The 21,636-nt window shown below is 32.8% G+C and overlaps 1 protein-coding gene across 1 annotated transcript in view; it reads right to left on the reverse strand.

Moving 5' to 3' along the window:
- The window catches only part of LOC131382916 (uncharacterized), a 38,325-nt gene that overhangs the window by 7,835 nt on the left and 8,854 nt on the right, over window positions 1-21,636 (reverse strand). The window contains exon 3 of the mRNA XM_058435723.1: window positions 11,122-11,195. Within this exon, the coding sequence (XP_058291706.1) occupies window positions 11,122-11,195 (74 nt within the window). The remainder of the gene's footprint in view (window positions 1-11,121; window positions 11,196-21,636) is intronic.

Below are 21,636 nucleotides of genomic sequence, written 5' to 3' on the forward strand. Positions count from 1 at the left end.
CAACGTTATCTAAAGACTGCAGACATTTGTAGAGGCTAACCTGAAGATAAAAAAGCAGAACAAAAACAAATATCACTTCTCTTTAAAAAATACCATAGATGAAGAGAGAACTTAAGATGTAAATTTTAATTAGTTGGAAACTGTCTGAACTTTCCTAAAACTTGATATAAAAGCCCAGACACAAGTAGCTGGCTCTTCTGATACAGCCTTTGTGGGGTGAGTAGGTCAGGGGAAATTGAAAAAAAATAGAAACGTCTAGAACCGTGATAAAGAAAATATTCAAATTAAAGACTGTTTGTATATTTCAATTGCTTATGCTATAACAACTATTGCAGTAAATAATTCAGAGTTACAACTACATGAATTTTCATAAAGGTCACAAACATATCACTTAACAATAAAATTTTTGTGTATGACCTATACATAATACTTTAAAAGACTTCAACAACAAAAGAAGACCTGACATTTTATTCCAAATAAAATACTTATTTGTGTTTTGTTTTCTATTTGTTGAAGATAGCTAAAACCTGCATTTTGTATCCAATTCTATCATTGTTATTCAAAACATACATAGAAGTTAGTTATTATAAAATAGAGAAGGGAGCCTTATCAAAAGGTTTTAATGATTTTATTAATAAAATTAATTGGTACTGATATATGTGATTTAGATAGTCAATAGCTTCTTGGATAATTATTCTTTTATAACTATATAAATTATTTTATTTATATATTTTTACATATTATTTTTTATTTTATAAGTAATAAATATTGAATAATATATTGTTTACTACATTTAAGTAATATATAATATTTATACATTATTTATATTTATATAAACAATTATTATGGATAATTATTCTTTTATACCTTTATATACCAAGGTCTTTATACCTTTATGTACCAAGGTCTACCTATGTACTTTAGATAGTCAATAGTTTCTTGGATAATTATTCTTTTATACTTTTATATAAATTATTTTATTTATATATTTTATATATTTATATTTTATGAATATTCAATAACATATTTAAGATATTTACATAATATATATTATTTATTACATTTAAATAACATATATTATTTATATTTATATAAATATAATTATGGATACTTACTCTTTTATACCTTTATATACCAATTTCTATTCCAGGGGATGTGGCTGAGTAAAAGACATCCACAGAAAAAAAATAATTTATTTTATATACATTACATATTATTTCGTACACATTATATACAGCATATCAAAGCTACTCTAATGAATGAATGCTTAAAAATTGTTCAAACGTATCATTTATACAACACTATGAATATTGACCTGGACTAAGAAATATTTCTATAACCACAATTTCTTTTTTCCTCTAAATTTTAAATATTCTTCACTCATAAAATATTTTATTTACTTTTATTATTTACTGGAGTAGATTGAATATTGATCTCAATTCTTCACTCCTCATACCTGTGCCGTCTCTTCATCATGGGAAAAGTGTATTTTCCCACCCTTTGACTTTAGGCTTGGCTACGTGACCTGTTTTGATAACTGGATGTTAACAGACATGATGTGAACAGATATTTGAATAGAGACTAGATGGTGTAACTTGGCTTCTTGAACTCCAAGAATCTAGTATATATACCCATGAAGCAGAAAAGAGTTTACCAAATATGGAGTATACTCTCAAGTCTTTTTTGGCTTAAGGCCAACTAATTACTGCAGTTACAGTCAGCCATCAGCACAGCAGACTAAGCTATATGCATTTATTCCTAAAGTAAATTCATAATTTTTAGAATCACTTCAGAAGTAGTTTGAGTCTCTAACCTTTTGTGGCACTGCGTATTCCTGCTTCGAATGAATAGATTTAAAATAAATAATCATAGCTTCACAGTGATTGATTATAAACATGCGGAAATAGAACTTGAGTAACTTTACTTCTGTCATTTTAAATGATGTCTCAGAGCTTGTATTTGGGAAGAAAATTTTTAACAATTAAAATGCAAATTTGGGAGGAGTAAATTTTTGCTTTGAAAATGCAAATTTTAGATCTACTATGAAATATTTTATAGAATTTGAATAATATCTTTACATTTTAGGTACATTATTCTTTTAAAAATATTGTTTAAAACCAAAGGCAGATAAAAGGAATAATGACATTACAGATTAATAATTATCTCATGATTATTTTTTAAAATTATTTTATAATTTAAGAGAAAGAAGACATTAATAAAGAATCTGCTGAGGATGTCAAACATAGCAATTAAGTTCCTGAGGAAAAGATGTCTTTACATAGAGTTCCTTCAATCAGGGGTGCAAAATAAGGCAGAAGTATTGACCCAACCATAGCTGGAGCCAATCTGAGCCAAATCACAGCTTGAAGCTGAAGGACAGTTAATTGACACGCCAGTGAATGTAAGAATAAAACTTACTGTTACAGGCATGAGTATTGTGGCTGTGCGTTATTTAGAATTATTGTGGCAATAGTATACCGAGACACGTACTGTCTTTTGAGACTTTCAGGTATTTACTGCTCAAATTGTTTTATCCACCATTTCACCTTACACAATGTCTCAATCACAGAAAGGTCGCAGTGATTATCTGTCGATTGATTGATACACAGCTTTAAACTCAAGGAATTTACAATCACATTGAAGAGGAAAAAAACCCACCTAAAAAGTTGTAACAATGTAGGACATTATATGATTGTGCAAGTACTATGCACATGATGAACCCTAGAGGAGTCTGGAAGAGGAAAGAAGACAGTTTGATTGGTGACATGGGAGGCATAAAATATGGTGGAAGTGGTAAAGTCTGTTGAAAATCATATTTTGGGTCGTATTTAAAGAACTTATTGAGTTAATCATGTGTAGTGAATGAGAGATAATAAAGTGCATAAGAAGGGCATAAGCGAGCATGACATTTTCAGGAATAAGTGTGTAGGGGAAAGGCTATCTTTGGAAAAGCCTGTATCAGATTCAAGTCTTGCCCCTTGCCCACATGTATAATTACAGGGACATTACTTAACATTTCAGTGTCTGTATTTTCTTCTCTGTGGGCTAAATAATACATTATTAGTAGGGTTATTTTGAGGATCAGGTGTGGTTTATTACAAACCGGCAAGCATATTGTATACAGTATATATATATATTTTATATATATATATACCATTCACTTAATTTTTTTCATTTCCATGAACTTTTTTTTCTTTTTCCAAGCTCAAAACATACCTACATTTAGAATATTCAGCTTAAGTTTGAAATGATATAACTGAGAGAAATAGAGCCATAAAACAGAGGGATCTGTAATTGGAATAAAATCCCAGTATCCCTTTGTTAAATCTGGTGAATTTAGCCAAAAACTTTCAGCTAAATGGTCATATGAATAGAGCTAGAGTCCATGCCTTTCTAGATGGTCTTCAGTGTGAATGAATCAGGATGCATAATTATTGGCAAAAAATGAGAAAGTCCTCTGTGATTTGTAAATATTGCTTCTTCAGTAGCAATCTAAAATACAAAGGAGCAAAGGCTGTACTAGAGAGTTAATAAATTAGTTAACAGATGTAAGCACATGCACCCTCGTGTGCATGCACACACACACACACACACCTCTTATAGGATCATTTCCCTCCAGGCACACACACACACTGCATCTTATTACAAGCTTTTCTGAATTTTAAAGAATTAGTCCTGAGATACACAGGTTCAGTGGTGCACTAAAAAAGATCCTGTAGAGCAGTCTTTTGTGATGGACACACTTATTACATGATTCCTAGGTCAAGAACAAACGCCTTGGTGGAAGATGCTCTCTGTTCTCTCGTTTTTGTTGCTCTGATTCTTCTTGTCTTTGGCATCTCTATAAAATATTTTATTTATAAAATCCTTTATAATAAAAATAATTTTCAAAAGAGCAAAGTACTTAACTTGTGTCTGACAGAAGCATTAATTTGGTTTGGAGGATCCTCAATTCAGAAATAATGGTGTTAATTAACACAGTTCAAAAGGTAAAAGCATGGACATAATTATGAATGCATTACATGAAACTAAAAGATAGCTAATAAAAATCACTTGATTTAGATTATTTATCACGTTTTTAAGGCCTTCGCCTTCTTCTGTGTTGGCAGAATCAGAGAAGGTCAATTTGAGACCCACTGGAAACTTTAGTGGGCCAATGGGGATGAAGAAGCCAAAGAAAAAAGGATCGGGGGAGGGTGTCAACTTTGAGTAAGCTGTAGAGTGTCCCCTCTCAGAGTTACAATCATCAGTGCACTCTAAGTTTTCAAGGGGAAATAGCAACTTGAACTTAATCAAATTAATCTTAATAGCAAATGGGCTCAGAAACATTATTGGGCAGAACAGCAGCATATATTCAGCTACTGAGCAATATTCAAAGTGAAATGCAGAGTTACTATCTTTCAGATTATGAAATATTATTCCTTTTTTACCGGGAAGCTGGAAAAAATAGAAAAAGTGTAGGCATCTGGTAGGAAGGTGAAATTAAAGAATTTTTAAGCCAAGATGTCCTGTATTTTAAATACTGAAAAGATTCTGTGAGAGCCAAGGTTTATGAAGTTTTTTTGGTGGAAAATAAAGTTTCTCTCTCTCCCTATACCTCAGAATAATCTCTGTGACCCCAGTAAAGCAGGCTAAGTTTGAGGTTACGGTTTCACTTTCAACAGGGAATTATAGTTTGAATTAGACAAAAAACATAGCAAACAGAGTGGGAAAAAAACAAAGCCTAAAGCGTAATGTACATACACTACCAGGGCTTGCCTGAGTTGACACTGGATCCTTCAGTGGACACAAATTCCAGGCTGCAACCATTCAGAGAGTGGAGGCTTGTAATATACAAATGGGATTGTTTCTATATCGGCCCAGATGAACACATACATGAGAGGATGAGTAAGTCTGAGGAAAAAAATACATTGGATAAAAACTAAATGCTACTCTCAATATCATGTGGGATTTTGGGTCATCTGAAAAACTAAAACAAAAGCACCACATAAAGATTATAACGCAAAAACTACATGCAGAAAACAATACATTTATTATATTTTACTTCAGTTTTACTGGAAATATATTCTCAATGTTAAGATGATTTTTTAAATGTATTCAGCCTTTGCTTCTTTATTTAAGAACGTTATGAATAAACATTTACATCTTGTCTCAAGGACTTAACTATCATAGGAATGCTATCTGAGCCTACTTCATGCCTTCCAGGGTCTCTCCATGTCTACTGGTGAGTTTGCAGGCAGTAATAAGCCTCAATGCCACATTCTAGCTCCCTGAAAGTTTTTTGTTTTTGTTTTTTTTTGCTTTTTGTTTTGTTGTTTGCTTGTTTTCTAGGCTCTACCTTCTTCTCTGTCCTCTGAATCCAATTTGTTCTGTTCTTTTATCTTCATTTTTTTCTCTGCTGTTTGGTTTTCATTTTTTTTCTCCTTAGATGCAACTTCACTTGAATTGTTTACTTGACTCTTAATTTGTCTGACTGTGTCTTTGGGCTTTGATGATATACAAACTGAGGACTTCTGAAATCTTGCCTCATTGCGAGACCCAGGGTCTTCAATCCCCCATCCTCATATATGATCATTTGCCTCCAGGCACTCATTTGTCTAGGAGGGAAGTTTAGACATAAAACTCACCCTATTTAGGAAGAGTTAGACAAAAATGATTGAGGATATGTAATGATTTTATTTTTTTCGAGGACTTTAAAGTCAATTAATGAAATTAAAGCAAAAACTTTTCTAAATTACTATACTAGGCAGAAAGCTTTCTAAAGACAAGAATTTTGCTTATCCATTAGCCTCTGAAACAAAGCTCAGCACATGGGTACACATAAGGCAGAGTTTACTGGGTACTGTAGTTGACTTCATCTCCTGACTTACTGACTGACATTATGAACGAATGAAACCAAATACCTTCTGAGGTATCTTAGACAATATATGTGAAGTATTGAGGCCAGAGTGAGTGATAAGTGTAACAGTTTAGTGACAACAATATATACCTCATTAAAGGTAAACTTCTGAATATGACTGTATTTAGAGATAGAACATTTAAAGAGTTAGTTAAGGTTAAGTGAAGTCATAGCGGGGAGACCCTAATGCAGCGTGACTGGTGTCCTTAGAAGAAAAGGAAAGGAACCGTGAATGTGCACCCAGAGAAAAGGATGAGTAAAGGCAACAGTAAGAAGCCATCTCCAAGCCAAAGAGAGAGACCTCAGGGGAGAACAAACCTAATGACACTTTGATTTTAAATGTCTAGTGTCCAGGACTGTGAGAAAATAAACATATTTTTTAGGCCATCTGGCTTGTGGTATGTTGTTGTTATGGTAGCTTTAGCAAACTAAGACACATAGTTATAAAGCATTTTTATTACATGATAATCTGTGTTTAAGAAAATGCTGGCCAGGAGCAGTGGCTCATTCCTGTAATCCCAGCACTTTGGGAGGCCAAGGCAGGTGGATCACCTGAGGTCAGGAGTTTGAGACCAGGCTGACCAACATGGAGAAACCCTGTCTCTACTAAAAATGCAAAACTAGCCAGGCATGGCGGTGCATGCCTGTAATCCCAGCTACTCGGGAGGCCGAGGGAGGAGAATCACTTGAACCTGGTGGCGGAGGTTGCCGTGAGCCGAGATCGCATCACTGCACTCTAGCCTGGGCAACAAGAGTGAAATTCCATCTCAAAAAAAAAAAAAAAATAGAAAAGAAAAGAAAATTCTATGTTCTTCTAAAGGATATCTGGAAGTTGTCCTAGTGCCAAGTTGTTTCATTGTGTTCTTTGAAATATTTCTCTTTTAGTAATAACTTATTTTTTCTAATATGTTAACTTTTGTAATACAGTCTCATTAGGGATTAGGGCTTAAACATCTGAGCTTTGGGGGACACAGCTGAGTTCATAACAATGTGCATGCACTCTTTCATACCTATAGTTTTAAAATAAAAATTTTAAAACCTATTATTTATACCCTTTAATCTTTCTCACAATTTGAAAAATCCTTGTGCAGATCAATTAACTGATGGTATACTATATAGTCTTGTATTAGCTCTTGTTTTTTCTTTCATTCTTTTAGTAATGGATTGTAGTTAAGTCACAAATTGTTTTTAACTTTTCAAACACAATGACTTCACTTTCTGTAACATCTCTAGCCAGCAGATTTAATAAAAATAGTGTTATTGACGTGTTTAGATAAATTTTTGTGGAATTAAAAAAACCTTTTTCATTTCCAATTGCCATATATTTATGCAAATCAGTCTTCATAAATAAATAAATCAGTGGAGCAAAAATTAAAAATAAAAATAAAAGGTAAATTTCTCCACAGAAGACATGTGAAATTCAACTCTAACTATTGAACTTTGACTACATTTTACCCTAATTCTCTCCAATATATATATTTCTTGTGGCAATCAACTTCTACAGGCATCTGAAGAATTACTGAAAACAGGTATCAATCTATGTCTTCTGGTATCACCTAAGTCTTGACTATGCATTTCTTATAGAAAGTTTCATTTTAACCTTTAGCACTTTGAAAACCGGTTTCTAGTCATTGTTACTGCTGAGTTTTTCAATCTGTTTTCCTTTCTGGAATTCTATCCATGGCATAAGCAACCTTAATTTATTACTGACATCACTTATTACAAGCGTTCATCCTAACAGTCCATTGTCTTTTAATGTCCTTTCTTTTTACTTATTTATTTTGATGGCCTGCCCAGCTCTGTGTCTGCCTTGCATTCCCAATTTGTTTTTCAGCCAAGTGGCTAGTGCCGAGTGATCAACTATCATCATCCATCACCATCAGCAAGCTGCACACTATTCATTGCATTTCAATGGACAGAACACTTCAGTTTCACATCCCCAGTGCCTTTGGCCTCTCTGCCAATAAGTCTTCTACTTTAATATTTTAGAGGCACCCAAAACATTGAATGTTTGAATATTTGGCTTCACAAGTAAACAGGGTGCAGCAGGAAAAAATTACCTCTAACTGCGTCTCTTCTTCCCCTTTTGGTGTATGAGTGCAGTGATGGCCTTTAAGTTCTTTATGCTTTAGTAGGGAATCACCAACATTGTACTGATGCTAATCTTCTTAGTGTGGAAAATATTGCTTTTTGACAAGTGTGCAAAGTTGTAAATCTTTTAGGTGAAAGGAACTTTGGAGTCTAATTAATTACTGTGTTTATTTATAAACAACAGTTATTTCAAATAGCAGAATCCCAAGTTATTCTCACAAGGAGAATATTTTCCATCTAGAATACAGTTCAGATTGCAAAATAAGCATTAATTATTTTAAACATAGTAATTTGTGTTCTATTCTATTTTTATTATAAAGAGCTGGATATATATTCACTATTACAGTTCACTTTAACAAGGGCAAATTCAGAAAGAAAAAAGCAGATTTTTTAATGTGGTAAGCTGGAATGCTTACAAATAAAAGCATATTGAGCTCAATAAAACATTTAATTTTAATTGCCAAAGATTATCATATTATCTTTATTATAATTTCATATGACAAACTAAGTTTAAATACGAATTTAAATATGTTTTGCAGATGCTCCTTAGGCTTCCTTATGTATACCCTCAATCATTGGGTAAGTACATAAATTATTGTACAATCCAGAACACTTTAGATACTGGAAAGGTACCAAAAACAATAAAACTTGTATATATTTTTGAAATATTTATTGCTTGATTGATTTATTAAATTGCTAAGCTATGAAATAATTCTATTTAAAAATCAAATTTCATTCTGTCATTTGTGACTACATGTGTGAGCCTGGAGGATACTATGCTAAGTGAAATAAGCTAGGCACAGAAAGATAAATACTGTATGATCTCAGTTATATGAGGAATCTAAAAATATTGAACTCAAAGAAGTAGAAAGTAGAATGGTGGTTATCAGAGTCTGGGTGGGGAAGGTACATCTGAAATTAACATATCTTGGTAGATCATAACATTTTTATTTTTTTATTTTATTTTATTTTATTTTTTTTTGAGACGGAGTCTCGCTCTTTCACCCAGGCTGGAGTGCAGTGGCGCGATCTCGGCTCACTGCAGGCTCTGCCCCCCGGGGTTCACGCCATTCTCCTGCCTCAACCTCCCTTGTAGCTGGGACTACAGGCGCCTGCCACCTCGCCCGGCTAATTTTTTGTATTTTTTTTTTTAGTAGAGACGGGGTTTCACCGTGTTAGCCAGGATGGTCTCGATCTCCTGACCTTGTGATCCGCCCGCCTCAGCCTCCCAAAGTGCTGGGATTACAGGCGTGAGCCACTGTGCCCGGCCAATCATAACATTTTTAATTGAAACAATATTATTTAGGAGCTGACATGACTGATAACGTTCAGAGCAAACTAAATAAAATAGAGGATTTTCTAAAGTCTAATTTGCTTCAAATAAAAATATTTAAACATTTTATCTAAAATATTTAAGTAGATGTTTATGTATACTATCACAATTTAGAGTACGTTTCTTTGATAAATATTTTTACCAATAAAAGTCTCCAAAATGTTGTCTTTATGACACATTTAATGTTACATCAAATTTATGCCTAGATTAGATACTGGAAAAATTAGATACCTAAATTTGGTATAACATTAAATGTATCATAAAGACAACTTTTTGTGATTTAGGCCAAATCAGGCCTTCTTAATTTATTACATTTTGGTAGAGAATATAAATATAACTGAATATATGTGCTCTATCAAAAGATTCTAACCTCAATTTGAAATTTTTCATAAAGCATTTACAGGCCAGGTACGATGGCTCATGCCTGTAATATCAACACTTTGAGAGGCTAAGGCAGGAGGATCACTTGAGGACAGAGATCAAGATCGGTCTGGGCAACACAGCAAGACTCCATTTCTCTTAAATTAAGAAAAAAAAAAGAAAGCATTTCTAGAACTGCATGATTTAATAGTTTAAATTTGAGCATTCCTAATTTTATTTGTCGGGTTCTCTTTTAATTTTGTAGGGATATGTTGAAATTTTTTATTTCTAAGTTTTGTCTTTGTTATTTTCTAAAAGTTTTAACAGCTACAATTTTGATATTCATTAGTTAAAATATTTTTATTAAATATTTTAAACTTAGTTTGAACCAAATACACCTACAATTTAGATAAAAAATGTACAAGAAGTTTCAGTATCTCACTGAAGTTTGATTTATCAAGGTTAATTTTTTTGGAGAGTAAACATTTCTAAAATTGAATTTATGATAATCAGTAAACAGAGAAAGCACAGGATGCCATGCTGAAGTCTATTTAGTTTTAAAAATCAGCTGTTCACAAAAATATTATAGTTTAGGCACACTATGTAATAAAAAGTATGCAAAGTTTTACATTTTATTTTGTTGCTAGTCACAGCTTATTTTGATGTAGTTATAAATTACGTCTGCACAATAATAAGTTCCAAGTATATTTCTAATCCATTAGTTTTTTAATTTAGTAAAAGCATTTTAAAATAATACTGTGCTCCATCAAAATTTTTATTCTTGTTAACACTGCAAAATTGGATATATTTCCAACGTTGAAAGTTTAACTGAATTTGCAAAAGCATCACAATAACGTATAATATTTTACCTTTCATGGATTGAACCTCTAGAGCTATACTCTGAGGTTATAAATTGGATAAAGGTAAATGATCAAACCATTATTGATATTCACTAGATTTCCATTTCAAGGCTTTGAAGGACAAATATAAAACTGGTATCATTTAACACTTTGTGAAGTTTTTTTTATTTGTTGATGGAGTCAGTGAATTAACCGTTACTGTTTAATTTGGAATAAAAATTCCAGTGAAATTAATTTAGAAGAACCATCTTATGATCTAAACAAAAAGTATTTATTTACCAAATGATATAAAAATACAGTTTTGCAGTGGCCCAATTAAATAGCTGTCCCAGATACAGTTTTAATAAAACAATATCACTTTAGAATAAATGCTGATATTTTTCATTGGATTTATGCCTTCTAATTTTCACATATTCAATGATATATCCAAACCTCATGATATAGACCAATGTTTTTAAAAATGTAATTTTCACATTCATCAGCTGTCTTAAGAAATAGAGACTCAGCACTTTCACCTTTTAGTCCTTTGTTTATGAAAAGGTTCATAAGTAAATGATTAATGGTTAAAAAGAGATTACCTTTGGTTTCAGCTCCAGCATGTAAGGAACTTGGAAGTCATCACTCTGTTCTTCAGAAGAAAAATTAGGACGACCTGTAAATGAGTGCTCATCAGAAAACTATAGCTGCAGGGCAAATCGCCACACCAAATCCAGGAGTCTGGTTAATCCATAGAGACACAAGTAAGACCTGTTTATGTGGAGCAGAAGCCACTGAAGCCATAAACTGGTAGAAACAATTCAATAGTTGACTATTTTAATAAGTTGCTGGAGAATAATGCGAATAAACTAGTGTACTAGTCTGTTCTCACACTGCTATAAAAAAATACCTGAGATTGGGTAATTTGTAAAAGAAAGAGTTTTAATTGACGCACAGTTCTGCATGGCTGGGGAGGCTGCAGGAAACTTACAGTCATGGTGGAAGGCAAAGCAGGCACATCTTACATGGTGGCAGGTGAGAGAGAGTATGTGAGGGAGCGCTGGAAAAACTACGATTTATAAAACCATCAGATATCCTGAGAATTCACTAACATGAGAACAACATAGGGGAAAACGCCCCCATAATCCAATCACTTCCCTGCCTCAACACATGGGGATTACAGTTCCCTCCCTGGACGTGTGGGAATTATAATTTGAGATGAGACTTGGGTGGGGACACAAAGACAGCCCATATCAACTAGCATGAGTGTTGTTGCATGTGTTTCCTTGTTTTGTCCTCTGAGAAGATTTAGAAACGATGAACTTGCAAAACAACAAGCATACCTGGCATCTGTATTTTGGATTCTCCTACCATTTTCCAGTATAAAGAAAACCTGAAATCGTCGATTTGGTTAAAAATAACTTATCAATATTTTTGCAACTTTTCTTTGAATCTAAACATACTCTAAAATAAATGTTTATTTCAAAAAGTAAATTTCAGAAACAGTATATTGTCAGCAAACAAAAAAATTAACAGAGATGAGATTTTCACCACGCAGAAATTGATAAAAGAACTATAGCAAAAACATTCTGGCCATATATTCTAGAAGAAGATGGCTTAGCCTCAATTTCACTCACACTCTATCAAGAGTGACATGGTGGTATTTATATCTTATGGACTCTAACACATAGTTCAACCGTTCCTGTCAGTCACTTGAAGTACAAGCCAGTTGACCTATGTGCTATGGTCTACAAGATATAAATGCCACCAGGTCACTTCTTGATAGAGTCAGTTGAAACATTTATAAATAGAAACCAATAAATGATGTGAGTGAAATAGACGCTAAGCCAAGACTAGATGCTTGAATCAGAAAGCACTTATTTTGACAGTGAGCACCTACACTACTGATCTGGAAGGGGGTTGTTCAATTACTTTGCCTCTGAGATTTTCAGGAAAGGAGAGATAGACTATCACTACTTCTCTTTTATATTTATTCATGTAATAAAAGTTTAAAAATCTGTTGAGAGCACAAGCATCCTACACTCTACCAGATGAGACCATGGCAGAAACTATAACACAGATCTACCAAACCCTCTCTGACTTATACTAATATACTATATATATAGTATACTACAACTATACTAATACTGTGTAATTTAATTTTTAAAAACTCAGGCAAAATGCTAAACTACATGGGACACCAGGATATAGGTAAATATCAGAAATGACGACTGTCTGCAGAAACCCAGGATGTATGGCCATTTTATTCAATAAGTCTCCCGAGGATTCTCAGTTGCCACGGTTTGTGTTACAGCTCAGTTCACATACTAAGGGTTTACAATTCACGTGTTTTTATTACTTTTACTTTGTTATGAAAATTGCCGAATTGGAACCAGGCAAGACTTTGGCAGGTGATCTCATCCATTGCCCTAATTTTACCAAAAATGTTACAAAAGCACAAGCAGGATAAGTGATGTGAGGTCCACAAGGATCATTCATGTCAGACCCATAATTACAACCTACAGCTTCAAAACCCCAGGCTTGTTCTCTCATTTCACCACCTTGATAGTTTATGCTGAAACCATATTCTGCATTGGCTCAATACTGATGTGCCTTAGGCGCTTCGTTTCAGAGTACCCTGGATGGCTTCATGAAACTAAAGATATTTATGAAATGATTTCTTTATATATTTTTAATAACATTTCAGTTGTGCTTTTATAAAAGTAACACACTGAATCAGAAATAAAAGGTATCATTCAACCTGGTCAACCTCCTTCTTATGAAATGATTCCAGTGATAGAATTATTCCAGTGATTCAGTCAGCATCTTTTTTAGGAAGCATCTATTATTTCTAAACTTAGGTAGGAGACTGAGGGGTTGAGTGTGGGGCATAGTATGAGATGTCCAAGTAGCTTATCTAGAATGGAAGATTCAGAAGTGGGTGTAATTCAAGGTGATATATATACATTAGGCTATAAGATAGCATAGTTTTATGGGAAAACCAATTGGAGTAATATTAATTCTGACTGGAAGATCAGGTAGAGAATCATGAAGAATGGAATATTTGAGCTTCCAAGTTAAAGTAATGGTATGTAGGAAAAACAGGAAAAAGGATAAAACATAGTTGCTAATGATGACTGCAGAATGACAATTGCCCTTATTTGTTAAGATGTTTCTTTAAGGCAATTAGTGAAGATTTTATAGAAAGGTGTAATGGAGCCACATCGTAAAGTTCCCCCAAAGTTATTCTAAAAGAGTAGACAAATTGACTGAATGTCATTTAAACTACTGTGTAATAAATACTCTATAGTGCAAAAGTAGCATCTTTGAAATGAGAAATATTTACTAAATTTTACATATGATTCACTGTATCAAAGCTCCCTGGATCAGTACTGTAAAAGTGAAAAGGGAAATAAATCAGAATCATCAAAGGTGAGAAATAAAAGTAAGCAATGATAAGCATTTGAAAGCGTCCACCTAGTAGAATAGCGGCAGTTGGTGTGTCATGTGGAGCTGTTACGAGGCTTTCTCACCAATGGTGAGACTTCTCTGGTATTGGTTAGTGTTTTACTGGAGCCTTTGCTGAGGCTGAGGGCTCCTGCCTACCTAAGGCCAATGAATTGTATGTCATAGAGGTTTTTGATTTAGCAGCCTCTACTTGGTATACACAGAGGATAATATGTTTTATACCAAATACAGTTTACTTGAATACCTATACCATGTATAAAAATTTAAATTTGAAGATAACAACTTCTTATATTACAAATATACAATAAAGAATTAGGGCTTAGGTGAAAGAAAAAAATTATGTGATTTACACAAACAGTCAATATATATTATCTTAGTTTTATATATTAATTGTGATCTAAATCTACACATAGATTTTTAAGCCTTGTTAATTTTCTAGAAATTACAAGAAATATTGATTTTATTCTCCTAGTTATGCTCTTAAATATACTGTTTTAAGGAAAAAAAATCCACAAAAAATTTTATTTCTCTTAAGAGCAAACAACAAATAAGGTACAATTTTATTATTTAGTTATAGTAACAAATTGTCAGAGTAAATCAACCAAAGAAAATTATAATTTAATTTAAATTAAATTATAATTTAAGATAAGTATAAGACATATAAATATAACATAACTGTTTATAATGTTAAAATGTGCTAACTTTTGAAATATTTCTATAAAGTGACAACTCAAATGAGTGGCTGTTATTCCAATGAGGTTTTCAGGTTTAGTATTTATACATTTCCTTAAAAATGGGGTTGGTGAGGGACACAGATAAGTAGAGGAGCAAGTAGTTGGTTGGATGAGTAGTTACATTCCTATGAGACTTTAATTAGTGACAAGTAATTCTTCATTTTACATGAGATAAAGTGAATATCTGAAGAATCAAAGGGAGTAAAAGAAGAGTCAATTATGCAGCTATCTCTGGGTAAGTAGAAGAAAGAGTCTTGACTTTGTCCAAGAACTTGTCCTGGAAGGATAAGCTTATAATGACATTATCCATGTGGAATGGAACACACTTCAGTTTTAGGAACTAGACTTAGATTGTAGACTTAAAGTTACAACTGGCATGCCCTTCTTTATAGGAGCCCAGCAAAGAATTTACAGATGAATGATCTGTAGAGGCAGTCCTCCATAGATGCCTGAGAGCTTTTACTTTTCCATGGGGATCTGGGTGAGGCAAAATGTTAGTAACAGCTATCCATTTGAAAGATGGTGTTGCAGTGACCTTCTCCTTCCATAAGAAGTTCTAACAGTCCTGAGATTTTTAAATTTTCTTTTACAAAAGTTAGGTAAATATAGTTCCATAAATATTCATTATTTACCTTAAAATGTATTATATAAACTACCTACATAGTATAAAGCAATAATATACACATAAGAACAAACACAAAATAATGTTATATAAAATTATTAATGTAAATACAATGCATAATTTAAATATAGTATATTATTTATGAGATATCATAAATGTACTATTCCACATGCACCCATTCTGGGAGAACCTATGACAGAATATGCATACTGTATTAGGGTTCTTTAGAGGGCAGAACTAATAGGATATATATATATATATAGGAGTTTACTAAGTATTAACTCACATGATCACAACATCCCACATTAGGCTGTCTGTAAACTGAGGAAAAAGGAAAGCCAGTCTGAGTCCCAAAACTCAAGAACTTGGAGTCTGATATTTGAGGGCAGGAAGCATCTTTCTCCCAAAATGGGAGAAAGATGTAGGTTTGGAGGCTAGGTCAGTCTAGTCTTCACATTTTTCTGCCTGCTTTATATACTAGCTACACTGGCAGCTGATTAGATTGTGCCCACCCAGATTAAGGGTGGGTCTGCCATTCCCAGTCCACTGACTCAAATGTTAATCTCCTTTGGCAACACCCTCACAGATACACCCAGGATCAATACTTTGCATCCTTCAATCCAATCAAGTTGACACTCAGTTTTAACCATCACAATTACTGTTAATTATTTTTGGAGAATGCAATTAGTGGCAGGAAAAAATTTCATATATAACTAAATTTTGACTATGTAAACTAAAATTAAAATCCTAAGCCCCTCAGTTGACTGAACGGACCACTTCTTAGCCAGGGGAATCCAAGAAAAACCTTAAAAACTAAATTTCTAGCCATGACAGGAAGGGAGGACAGACATCCTTCATTATACCCCCTCCCTTTTGGAGTATAGGCACAACTGACTAGGGTTAATATTAAAATAGAGATCATAAGACTGACAGAAGGGACTCTTTGTGGCAATACTGAATTATAAATAGGACCTAAGGACATGCAAGGCAAAGGTTACATCACACCCTACAAACCATAAAATCACATTAAATGGGTTTTTTAATTAACTCAGTATAATACAGCTTACTTTCCAATCTGGCTGTGGTATATTATCACATAACAGACAGCAAACTCCCTTACCTTAACTCAAGCATTCCTTTGTACTGATTTCAAGTCTTTAGACAAAGCTTCACTCTTTCTACCAACTGTTAATGAATAAGAACCCCTACACCCATCTCTAATTTACAATCTCCACGCTTTGAGATGTCCTATATTTTCTGGCTGAACTAGAAACTTTCCATGTATTGATTTATAATTTTACCAACAATTTCTGTCTCCCTAAAATGCATAAAACAAAACCATAATCCCACCTCCTCAGGATGACTTACTCAAGGCCTCTTGGGTTTGTGTATTCTCTGGGCTGCAGTCACTCATTTCGGTTCACAACAAGCCCTTTAAAATATTTTACAGATTTTGGTGTTTCCATTAACAACTGTGAGTTTCTCAATGTTATGACAAGAATGAATTTTAGACATAACCCAATAATTAATTGCAATATCTAGATATGTATGAAGTCTTTGAAACTGTGTATATTTGCAGATTGAAAGCAACTCAATATGGAGAATAAGTAAGAAACTTGTACCTCTAGCCCCAGGTCAGTAACTAATCTGTATCACTTAGGTGGTTCATCAGCTGCTAGGTGAAAATCTAAGGAAATATTTACTTGTCACTAGTGCTGCCATGACATAAAAAAAAATCCAGAGAATTGTATAAAGTTGTTGCATATGCAATATGCTAAGAAAAGAAAAATAAATAAGTAAAACAAAAGACAATGGGGACTCCTATCACTCTCATAGGTAAAAAGCCACAGTCTCAGCTCACCAACACAGAATGCCACACCCACACCACAATCCCATGGAAAATTTTAGATCCCTACACACCTCACTGGTTCTAAGCTTTTGAACGGAGCCCTTTGGACTGAATGTTGCACTACCAAAGAAATAATTAGTTTACCGTGGAAATTACTGCTAGGCAGTTTTATTGCTCTAAAATTCTAGGAAGGAGTCAATCATCAGGTAAAACCAGAGAACAGGCTGTCTTCAGCCTTCCCTCAAATTAGCACCGAAATTCGTGGCATTACAATTATTCTGCAACAGAGATGATTTTCTATAGTTAACTGGAAAGAAATGTTCTTGCTTTCTAGCTAATTCATTAGCTACATTTCTGCAGACAGTTGTGTTTTCTTTCTCCCAATAAGAATTGTGTTTTCTTTTGTTTTGCTTTTTTTCTGAAGTGCTTTCTATGTTTCTGAGGTGACTGAATCTAGAAAATGCAGGTTTGTTTGTTTGGCTTTGCTTTTGTTTTCCCCACAAACATTTTTTTAAAAAGAAGAAATGATTTTTTTAAACTTACGTACTTGTTTTTGGAGAGTCAATCCCCTTCTAAGTAATTTTACTTCTGTTACTTTGTTTCATATTTTCTACCATAATTAGCAAATTATATATACACACATCTACAAATATAATGTGTAATCAGGAGAGTCACTGATACATGGGACCAAAAGCCTCCTTTATCAGAAAATGCACATGCATGTTTTAGGCTCCTATGAAGAGATTTTATTTTCTGTTTATTTCCTGCTATTATTTGACTTACTGGCTGAGCCATGTGTCACTCTCTGAGCCTCTCTTTAATCTAATTTATTTCCAAAATCTTTAAGATTCTGAATTATACTAGTACTAGAAATGTAATTCTCAGCAAACTGAAAGTTACCTGTATTGTTCTATGGATAGTTGGATCAAATTATGGATAGAAGATGTACAAATTTTAAGTCCAAGTGTTTCTCCCTTTCGGTTAAATTTTCCTGGATTCTGTTTCTGTTTATATCAGACTGCTGAAATAAATATAAAAATAAAACAATATACCTATACATATGTGGATATAATCTGTTGCACATGTTTTCTACCTATTTGAACTACGATTTTAAGTACTTATAATTGTCATAGATCAATATTTTTATAAAATCAGATTTATGTAACAGTATGGAAAACATTTGTAAAGTCATATGTTAATAGCAAAAGAAAGGTATAAAATGCTACTTTTATACATGTGAAAATCTATATTTTAATGCCAAATAAAGAAAGGGATCATAAGAAGAAAAACAACAAATTTGGCAGTATTAGAATATAAATATTTTATTTCCACTTTGTCATTGATATACTTCAAAATTAAAATATTTAAGCAACTGCAGTATTAGCAAGCTGTATTTTCTTTTCCAAAGAATCATTTTCAACAATTTTTTAAAAATTCATAGTGGTAAACTATAGTTTAATGTAAATTGGTTGACTTAATGTATATTTGTTTTATATTTAAAGTAGAGAAATATTAGTAAAAATGGTTTCAATTCTAGGTCAACTCTCCTACTACCTATTAGAACAGGGGGTTTTCTGTCACAAATATGTCAAAAATGATCTCTAAGTTTCTTTCCAATTCTCAGATATTATTATTTTAATATGTTATATATAAGCTATATAATATGTATAATTAATCCATATTAATATATTAATAAATATGTTAATTTAAAAATCCATTTAAATTAAGAATATATATAAATATAGATCTCAACATAATAAAAATTGCAAAAAATGCAGATGACACTAAAACTTCCTTGACTACTACTCAAACTCTATCCTGATGTTTACCTTCCGTAGTATGGTTTACCCCTCCAGACATTTTATGTATTTTGTGCATAAACATACCAACATGCAAATTTATTATGTTATATATGGTTATCATTAAGTTGAATTTTACTTTATGGAAAGAAAAGTATGCATTTACAAAACTGAGAGTTTTATACATTAAAATAAAAGAGTGGTAGTAATTTTATGTTGAACACCTACAGAAGTTAAGAAATAGCATTGCTGCCTCTAGAATTAATGTAGTTTGTATTCACCTCCTCAAGCCTGAGATCAGGCAGTTTTTCTCGGACTCAGCCTCTCAGAGAAGGTTATCTTGATGTTAGAGTTTATAATGTCACAGCTGATGCTATCCAATCCAGTATAATATCCTTCTTGTGAGTAAGTCAGGGTTATGTGATGGCTATAATTTTAAATAACCTCTTTTAAACACATATGCTATATATGCTTTAAATATTAATACAGAAATGAAACTGGACTACTGGATTCTAGAACACTGTTAAGTCAAAGGGAGATGCTTGATATTATAATATATATATATATATATATATATATTTTTTTTTTTTCCAGTTAGGTTGTTAGTATGTTTCAAGGATAAACTAAGGTCAGGTTCTAACCTGCATCACAGAAATGTTTATAAAAGCAAAGATTTCCAGTGAATCCAAAGTTCAGAAAGACTTTTATTTCCCAATCTGTGCAGTATTCCACCTAAGATAAACTAATAAACACAGCAGAAAATTTTAAAGAAATTCTAGTTCAGAACTTTATCTAGTTGACCAGAGACATAGTAAGGGGTCAATATGATATTAAGCTCAAGATCAAGCTAAAGATAAGAAGAGGAGTAGTTGAAATTAATCTACCTAGGATCAGTGAACTTTGTCATTTTTTCTGCCATTTTCTAAAACAGACCACATTATTTTTAATCCACTTTTCCTGCACTTAGAAAGGTATTGAAAATCAATACCTTTGGTGAGCTGTGCAATACTATTACTTTGGAGTTGTGGTTAAATCACTCTATATCTCTGCATGTTGTTATGTTTCTTTTAACTGGGTTTGACTGGTAATATTCTAGTACGAAAAGATACCTTGATTCTACCTCCAAGCTCATATGAAGGCTAGACCATGTGAACTAATTAGTAAAAATAATTAGTAAAAATGTCTTTCTTCTTTCATAGGAAAGAAAGTTAAGATAGACAATGAAAAAGGCACCTATTATTGAAAAACAATTCGGCAGATTTATTTTTCTAATGAGGAAGCAATATATATATGTGTTCATTTTCAATATCTCTATTATTCAAAATGTCAGATTTTTTACTGTAAAAAGATGTAGAAAAGATAGAGACTGGGTGCATTAAGCAAATGGGCTGGTAAAAAGTATCAAGAAAATTAAAAAGAAGGGAGAAAAAAAGGGAAGAGAGAGGGAGAGGGAAGAAGGAAGAGGGGAGAAAGAGGAAGGGAGGTAGGTAGAAAGACACCTCAGAAAATTAAACCCTTTGTCTTAAGAATAACTACTGCTGGTTACCACTTTTTGAACTTGTCCAAGGGCAGAATTCATGCACAAAGGCCTTTAACATAAAAAAAGAATTATCCACACTTGATTAGTTTTGTTGATAGTTGGGGACAACCTGGGTTTGTTCATCTTTTCAATATTTTACTCATCTATTTAAAAATGTTTATTTAGAGCATTCTGTGTTTTAAATTACCTGCTGCAACCTGGGGATATTTTGGACAAAAAAGAAATCACTCCTGCTTTTATGGAATTGTACAGCCTATCAGAGTTAGTAATCTAGGATTTGACTAATCTGAGAAAGATTAACTGTCAATGTTTAAAGCATAATGTCATTTTATATTACTAAATATTTTAATAAGGACTAATGATTGAAACCACAAAGTAGCTTGTTTCATGTATCACAAACCTTAAAATTCCAACTGCAGAATCTAAAGTAATTAAGGTTACTGATCAGTTTTTTTAGATATTTAACTCATTGTTCTTCCAAAATACTTTTGAAAATATAAATCTCTTACAGAGATGAAAGTAAAGAATCCTATTTCACTGTGAGTTCAGATTCCTAAAAAAGAGTAACTTAAACAAAATTAATGAGAAATCTGTGCACGTAATGATAAATCTGGAGATAGACAGTCTATGGTTGGTAAAGTCTCCAAGATTCCAATAACACCCCAATCTCTTTGTCTTTCTGTTCTGCTATCCTTTGGGAAAATCACATTAATCATATGATGATACCTGTAAGTAAGGCAACTTTAATAGTAGAAGAAAGGAGAAGTGTGAGTGGCCAATAGTCAATATTGGCTATGTGTGTCTGTGTGTGTGTGTGTGTGTGTGTGTGTTTTAAGTACGTTTTGGAATTCCCAATAAAACAATTTTTCATTACAATTCATAGACTACGATGATGTAAAATGGCAATGTTCCTTGCAAAAGATGATAGCAGATACATTTTATTTTTTTAATTGGGCATATTTTCTCTTCTTTTCTCTAATAATATCTAATTTTCTTACAAAGCATAAACAATGAATTGTGAGTAAAGAATTAATAGTCTCTGAATAGCATACAGGAATAGATCTTAATTTGTTACACCTGAGTACAGATAGTTGGATGAGGGCAA

The sequence above is a fragment of the Hylobates moloch genome, unplaced genomic scaffold (genome assembly GCF_009828535.3).
Source record: "Hylobates moloch isolate HMO894 unplaced genomic scaffold, HMol_V3 SCAFFOLD_2, whole genome shotgun sequence".
Classification (NCBI taxonomy): Eukaryota; Metazoa; Chordata; class Mammalia; order Primates; family Hylobatidae; genus Hylobates; species Hylobates moloch.